This window comes from Musca vetustissima, unplaced genomic scaffold, assembly GCF_032173495.1.
Source record: "Musca vetustissima isolate MV318-11 ecotype Yass unplaced genomic scaffold, APGP_CSIRO_Mvet_v1 utg40237, whole genome shotgun sequence".
Taxonomy (NCBI): Eukaryota; Metazoa; Arthropoda; class Insecta; order Diptera; family Muscidae; genus Musca; species Musca vetustissima.
In genome coordinates, this window is record NW_026881244.1 from 36,732 (window position 1) to 45,582 (window position 8,851).

General features: G+C 32.4%; 1 protein-coding gene across 1 annotated transcript; it reads left to right on the forward strand.

Annotated features, from left to right (window-relative positions):
* Window positions 1-4,069: 4,069 nt before the first annotated feature.
* LOC133327229 (tyrosine-protein kinase transmembrane receptor Ror) lies at window positions 4,070-6,228 on the forward strand (the record flags this gene model as incomplete). The annotated part of the gene is made up of 6 exons (XM_061535789.1): window positions 4,070-4,716; window positions 4,774-4,987; window positions 5,053-5,251; window positions 5,309-5,756; window positions 5,807-5,939; window positions 5,992-6,228. Coding segments are annotated over 6 exons (1,878 nt in total), but the record flags the coding sequence as incomplete, so codon positions are not given.
* Window positions 6,229-8,851: the final 2,623 nt, after the last annotated feature.

Here is an 8,851-nt window from a genome sequence, read left to right on the forward strand (position 1 = left end):
ATTATTAGCTAAGTTTTTTTTTTAAATTAATTTTTAAAATATTCGACTGGGGGTGGATTTTAGCACAATTTTCGAATAATACTATATCTATATCTCGTAAACTATTCGAAATATTGCTTTTCTCTCTTAAGCAATATTTTTCCTCTTAATTAGATCTAAAAATTTTCTTTTGAGATAAAATCAATAAAACAACACCATCATACTGAAAATAGCACAACTGCAAGAAAATTAAAATTTCGACTTACTTTTTCCATGTTTAATTTTTACTTCAATTTTGTACCTATTTATTGAAAAAAGCATAGCAATTTTTATTTCTATAAACATACAATTGGGAGTGAATTTCTTTGGTTCATTTTGATGAATTTGTGAGGCTATAACTATGTGAAGGAGTCAACCAATGAAATCGGGGTTTTAAGAAGAGTTGTTTGATTTGCTATTGGCTATCTTTTTGTCATATATTTTTTGTCCGAGTCAGTAGCAGTTTCTGAAATAAGTGTGAAAAACATGGAAAAAGTATGTCTAAATTTTAATTTTTTTTGCAGTTGTGCTATTTTCAGTATGATGTTGTTGTTTTATTGATTTTATCTCAAGAGAAAATTTGTAGACCTAATTAAGAGGAAAAATATTGCTTAAGAGAGAAAAGCAATATTTCGAATAGTTCACGAGATATAGACTCAATAATAAGTATGTATTATTCGAAAATTGTGCTAAAATCCGCCCCAGTCGAATATTTTAAAAATTAATTTAAAAGAAATCCTTAGCTAATAATGCAAAACCCAGCTAGGGATTTTCTTCCACCATCACAAGCTTCAAGATTTTGGGGGTCTCGATTGGTTCAAGATTTTAAAGTTGAAAAATGTGTCACTGTGTAATTATAAATAATAGAGTAACTTCTGGTAATGTGGACCATGCGTCAAATGTGGACCACACCCCATATCTAAGAAAATGCTTGAAATATGCCAATGCCGCCTTGATAAATGTTTTCGCAATTGGTGAAAACAAACATCAAACTTGGTTTTTAATAAATAATTGCAATGTTGAAAATTTAGTAGGTGAAAATGTAGCTCTGATTGTAAAAGTGTGATTTGAAAATTTTTTAGCACAATAGTCGAACGATTTTGTAAAATAGTCGAACATTTTGTTTTTCTCGAATATAAAGAGGTTATGTGGTTTTCTTGTTTTCTTTAACAAAAATACACGTTCATCTGTAATTACAATCGGTTATTTTTAAATTTTTATTCGTTTTTGAAGCCGATAATTATTTTTAAATAAAAATATTCATGTCGGGTAATGTGGACCACTATAAAAAAGTGGGACATTTTCATGAGGACGAGCTCGAAACAAGGACGCATTTAATATGCGAGGAGGTATTCTATCCTCTGAAAACTCGATATCCGAAATTATAGGTGCCTCGGTTGGATAATGAAGCAAGGACCTTCAAAATACCGCAAATGTGGTGGTACCCCTAAAAGGGGGCTATTCCAAAACATGGACCCATATATTTTTGCATTAATTGTTACCCAAGAGTGCAATAAATTGATATTTATCACAATTAATCCACAACCTACCTTTAACTTACTGATCCTCATTACCCACACATACTGGTCCACATTACCCGCCAAGTTATTTTTATTTGCAGTTTAGAGTTTTTTGAAATATAATGCAATAACATTTTTATGGACAAATATATATAATTTTTGACCTGGAATATAATTAGCCAACAAATCTACCATGTTGTGAAAACAATTTGTTTTTATTTTTTACCTTTGTTACGCCCACAATATAAAAAAAGGAAAATGGTGGTCCACATTACCCGAAGTTACTCTATAAATTTAGAAATTCAATCTGAAGATGTCATAAATCTTATTAAATCTTCCAAAAACAATATATGCACTTGTTGGTCAAAAATTAATTAAGGGGACTTCCCCCCCCCCCCTCCCGGGGTCAAAATTTTTTTATTTAATTCGATTCTACACTAATTCAAGAATGTCTCTGAAAAATTTTTAAGTGAAAATCTCAAGAACTCTTGAAGATATAGCCGATTTATTGTGTCAGCATCAAGTGACGGCTAAAGGGCTTCTCAAACTTTAAACGCGTTTTTCTCCTTTACGAATGGCGGGCACGATAATTCAAAAACTAATAACCCAATCGATTTCAAATTTTTACACGTTTCTCTGTGAGTGTACAGCTATCGTATGAACTAGGATAAAGCCAATCGGTGAAGATCTTCCTTATTTTTTATCTTGGTTTTTGGCCAAAAATCGTCGATTTTCCAATAATATTTTTTCAAAGGTCCGCCATTTTGTTAATTTTAGAGCGAAGTCAACTCTTTCTAACACCCTTGGAATTTTCGGATTCCGATGTTCCAGTGAGGAGTTATCATGCCCGCCATCAAAAATAATGACTTTTCTTTAATTACAAAAAACACTTTAATTACAAAAAACAAACACAACTAAGTTAAAATAAGAAAGATCTTGGCTTTATCCTAGTTCATACGAGAGCTACACACTGCCAGAGAAACGTGTCAAAATTTGGAACCGATTGGATTATTAGTTTTTGAGTTATCGTGCCCGCCATTCGTAAAACAATGTTTCGAGAAAAATGCGTTATAAGTTTGAGATTCACTCTTGCCGTCACTTGATGCTGACACAATAAATCGGCTATATCTTCAAGAGTTCTTGAGATTTTCACTTGAAATTTTGTAGGGACATTCTAAAATTGGAGTAGAATTAAATCAAAAAATTTGTTGACACCGAGAAAGGGGGGGGGGGGGGGGGGGGGTCCCCTTAATTGATCATTTTATATGTAAGACTTATAAGTACTTAGACAAATGAATTTTTATGTGCATTTTTGTTAATTTTTATGTGTTCACTTTATCTATGTGTATATAAAAATGAATTATTTATGTATGTTTTTATTAATTGTTAATAACAATACAAAATTTATTAAAAATATATATAAAAAGTACAATCGGACTGAAAAAATACACATTTTATTAAAAGCCAGTACAATTTGAATAATTTCATTTCGCATCCCTGATTCCAGTACAAATAGAATGCTGTAAAAAACAATTTTTTATGCACCACAACCAAGGAACGCTTTGCGAATTTATTTATTGTCTTTATAGCTTTTTTGACTTATAGGCGTATAAGTTACCTATTTTTTATACCCTACATCATAAGGATGGTATATTAAATTTGTCATTATGTTTGCAACACCTCGATATATTCACCGAAGACACCATCATATTTAGTATTTAGAACAGAAAATGTCACTATTTATAACACGGATGCTTTCAACCATGTTTCAGAGAATACTATAATAGCATTATTAAAATCAAGGCTTTCAGAGAATAATGAAGATAGATTGTATTTAAACCTTTTACATTCTGCAACAAATTTTCACATATTTCCAGAAATTCCTTAATAAATGCGTTAGCAGGCCAAAATTCCCTTGATATTAACCAATGAAACATATTTTTTACATTACCATTTTAAAAGATGATGTACTTTCTGTGAAGGCAGACCGAAGCTTATAAAAACGTAGAAAGAAATTTCCATATATTTATGACTTTATGAAATAATTTATATTATCAGGCGAGATATCTGATGCAAAGGTAGATACAAATACAATTTTCATAGTGGGAGCCATGTGAGGTTTTGAAGCCTTTTCCAGACTAGCACTACTAATAGAAACAGATATGGGATTATTCACTTTTTTGCATCCCTTATTGGCAGACGCTGATTGTTACACAGTATTTCCAAGAGAATACTATCTAATCAAACGATTAATACAGAAGTTATGACAAAATACTTTTTTATGTTCAAGCTTTCTTCACTCTGGGATTATACATGCAACTTTTGTAAGCAAATCTGCTGAGTTCTTAGAAGTGAGAGGTATAAAAAGTGACAAGGGGAAAGAAGAGAATCGTAGAGAGCAGCAGCAGAGTTTCTTAAAAAAGTTGCATGTATAAACCCAGACATAGTTAACGTACGTACTATTTGAATATATAAATATATAATTATATTACTGACAAATAACATTTATATCAATTTATTGTGTTGAAATTAGAGATATGAACCCAAATTGTCGTATATATGCACTGCCGAGTTTGTGTTATAGCAGTTTGCCATTATGTCGTACTCCAGAAAGAACTAATCTACTATACTTTGCAAATAAAGCTGCATATAAAGAACGAAAACTTAAAAAAAATTTGACGGCTGAATCTGCTGGTGGAGCTGAAAATAAATTAGTCCACAATATGCACAAGCGTTTTTTGGAAAAGAACTTAAATGACCGAAAGTTTGTTCTGAAAAGAAAGACTTCACAAGGATACGATGACGCGTTTACTATGGATATATCTAGTCAATATCCTCCAACAAAAGATACAGAAAATTTAAAGCGAATTTGTCGTGAAGAATGTGAGTTACTTGAGAATGAATTATGTCAAAGGGAATATGCAATAGCAAAGAGGCATCCAGTAATAGGACAAAAACTGCCACTTGAAGAATGTTCGCGTCTTCCTCGTCATACTGATTGCTCTCATCTTGGGATTGAAATAGACGTTGATATATCTCAAAACTGCTATTGGGATGATGGTTCAAGTTACAGAGGCATATTGGGTACATCATCTTCTGGTAAAAAATGTTTACGATGGTCGTGGCTTATGAAGGATCTTTCAGACTATCCTGAATTAGTTGGACAGAACTACTGCAGGTAAAATAATATCATATACTTTCTATTAAATCATGTATATAAAATTTTTGATTTTAGGAATCCGGGAGGCATTGAAGAAAAACCGTGGTGTTTTGTTGATGACAAATCATTTGATAAAGTTATTGAACTATGTAACATTCCGAGGTGTTCAGATAACATTTGGTTATATTTATTTATAATCATTGCTGTCCTGACGAGTATTATTTTAACATATACAGCTTTGATTGCTTTCAAAAGGAGAAGAAATAATGAAATGACAAGTATTCAAAATGTATTTGTTCTATAAACAATTTGGTAATAATGTAATTAAATTGCTAATATTTTGTTCTTACACAGATAAACACTCCAAATGCTGATAAAAACATATATGGAAACTCACAAATTAACCCCTCAGTAGAAGTGGCGCGTATTACCAGCGGTACTGGTTCCTTATCTATATTTGTCAATAATGCCGAAAAGGGGCCAGTTTTAAAAATTCCACATTACTCGCTAAACGACGTTGAGTTCGTAGAAGAATTAGGAGAAGGAGCATTTGGTAATATTTTCTACTAAATCTTATTTTTAAAATTAATTATATGCACATTTAATGCAGGTAAAGTATACAAAGGACAACTTGCTATAGCTGGTGGGGAAAAAACATTCGTGGCCATTAAAGCACTTAAAGAGGATGCTTCTTATAAAACACAGCAAGACTTTAAACGCGAGATAGAATTAATCTCCGATTTAAAACACCATAATATTGTTTGCATTCTTGGGGTCGTTTTAAACAAGGAACCTTTTTGCATGCTTTTTGAATACATGTCAAATGGAGATCTGCACGAATTTTTAATCGCAAACTCGCCACAAGAAAACAAATGTTTAACACAACATGATTTCTTAAAGATAGCTGTTCAAATAAGCGAAGGGATGGAATACCTTTCAGGACATCACTATGTTCATAGAGATTTGGCAGCACGTAACTGCTTAGTTGGCGAAAACCTAATGGTCAAAATATCGGATTTTGGTCTATCACGCGATATTTATAGTTCAGATTACTACAGGTAGTATAAATGGTCGTATGGTTACATATAATAAATATATCTTCTAACAGGGTTCAATCAAAATCCTTATTACCAGTACGTTGGATGCCCTCGGAATCTATATTGTATGGAAAATTTACAACAGAAAGCGATGTATGGTCATTTGGTGTCGTTTTGTGGGAAATATACAGTTACGGAATACAGGTAATGCCCATATATAACACATAGTTACTTATTTTAAATAATGTACTTTTAGCCATATTACGGACACAACAATCAGGAAGTAATAAATTTAGTAAGATCTAGACAACTGTTAAGTTGTCCGGAAGCATGCCCTTCTGCTGTTTACTCCTTAATGTTAGAATGTTGGCGTGAACAATCAGTAAGAAGACCGTCTTTTGTTGAAATAACGCGACGGTTAAAAACGTGGTATGAAGGACACCAAAACAACGTTAAAAATGTACCTACGGAAATTCTGAAAACGACAAAATAATTTATTTAATCTTGCTAATTTTGTATATATTTCTAATACGAAAATAAACAATTATTTTTGTGTGCACATATGATAAGTATTTTTTCATAAATAAAACATCACGTAGGTCATATTGTATTATGTTTGAAGTGGTTTGTTATTTCCTAATATAAGATACAGTGACGTACTTTTTATACCCTCCAGCATAGTATGGAGTGTTAAATCACTTTAATTTCATTAAATTCATTTATTTTTTTGACTCAGTCATTTAATTTTGTTTATAACATTTAGTTAATACCTTTGTTGACGTCCGCACGGCCATCAAGCAGTACGTGGGTACCACACTATTAACACCGATGACAACCTCATCGATTTGGAGCTTTAAGTCATCGGTGTACTCCCATCTCCGAAAAGGACCAAAATCGGGATCCTTCCATCTCCAACCACTTCTTGATCAAGCAGTGAACCCACCAGATCGTCCTGATCTAATATTTATAAAAACCCTAAATTAACTTAATAAATATACTGTCGCCTGGCAGTTCATCTTAAGGAAAAGTAAAAATTTAATTCTTTTAATTGTGCCTAAACATCACGTGAGTATAATACGTATACTTGTGGTGTTTGTATATTTGTATGTGTTGTAGTTGTTGCTTTTGCCGACAACTCATAAGCCAAAGGCTCTAAATTCGTCTGAATTTAGAATTAACAACAGATCCTACGTCCTTGTGGGAATCTGTACATGGTCCTTCGAGCCTTTTAAAACGAATTAGCGGCCTAGATTTGCCATTAAATACCACTTTTTTCAAAAATCTTCAAAAACCAATTTTTCCAACAAAATCCTTTTAATCCACATCAGTGTTGACATCTCCCTGCCGTCTGCTTATATTTCAGCCACAAACACGGCAAAGCCCAACACTGACAACAAGTGAATAAAACAAAAACAATTCTTCATTTGTTTTGCAAAGATAATTTATTTATTATCAAAATAAATCAATTACAAATATTTGAATAACAATAAAACACCAATTAAAACACTTCACTATTGTTAAATTTGTATTTAATTTTTATTATTTACAATATTCACAGACATATTGTTTTGTTTTGTTGCAATAGTGACATACGTTTAAAGAGTAACCGATACCGAGTACTCTTGTTCACATCAATACGATAGTCCAATTAGTGAACACGTAACATACGTAAACCAGCAAAACGTAACAAACATTACTAAACGTAACAAACGTAACGCACGTTAGTGGAAATTGCATTACATTATATTGCATTCCATTTCTATAATAAAAACAAATTAAAATAAAAATATTACCAATAAAATAAAAAGAAACACTAATAAATATAAATACAAATAATAACTAATAATAATATAATAAAATAATAACAAGATTGCTCTCAAAATTTAAAAAATAAATATTTGTTGAGCAAAACTCTATTAAAGCCTACATTTTTTGTTAAATTTTGACCCAAATAATATTACAATAAATAATAAAAGTCCATAAATATATATAAAAAATAAAAAAATATACAAATAATAGAACTCTAATTAAATAAATAAATTTGTGCAAGGTTCCACTTCGACATGGAGAACTTAATGGGAGCATGTGCTAAAATATTAGATATGTCCGAAAACGATCTGTCAGATTCGCTGATAGAAACAAAATTAGAATCATTAGATGAAGACTGGCATAATGTACGTACTGCATATGAAACTGCATATGGAAGTTGTGAAAAAAGGTCTCTTCAAAAGTCTACCAGTTCAGGACGAGAAGACCAAACAACTCCTTCACTTTTTCATAGTTCGGCCATGTATCCCCCAACTACCACATTTGACATGTCAGAAGTGTGTATTAAAGTCCCTCCATGTGATACAAAAGACTTCCACGGAAGCTATGAAGAATGGCCCACCTTTAGGGACATGTTTATGGCCATATATGGCAATCACCCCAGACTGGCACCAGCACAAAAATTATATCACCTAAAAAATAAAACTAAAGGTGAAGCTGGCAGAATCGTAGACAGATTCTCATTGTCAGATCTAAACTTTTCATTAGCATGGGACGCACTAAAGAAACGCTACGAAAACAAGCGAGTTTTGGTAGACAACCAATTGCGGATTTTATTCGAAATAGCGCCCGCAAAAAACGAGAATAACGCAGACATAAAAAGGATCCAATTAACAATCAGTGACTGTCTCGCAATTTTGAAAGCACACGGCATCAGTGTGGGCGAGTGGGATCCAATTTTAATATACCTTTGTTCGAAAAAACTTCCAATAGAAACGTTGACGTTATGGGAACAGTCACTTGAGTCACATGCGGACTTACCAAAATGGTCTCAAATGGAAGAATTTTTGATCAACAGACAACAAGTGTTAGAACGAATTAGTCGTATAAAAAAACAGAACGCTCCACAATCTTCACGATACAACTTCGGAGCTCAAAATAATCCAAACACAAATTCAAATAGATGTATTCTATGCGCAAAAAATCATATACTGCGAAACTGTCCCAGATTTAACAACATGTCAGCTAATCAGCGAATCGAAGCTGCAAAAGAAAAACGTTTATGCAACAATTGTCTTGCGAGTGGACACACGAGCCAAGAATGCATCAGTATGCACAGATGTATGCAA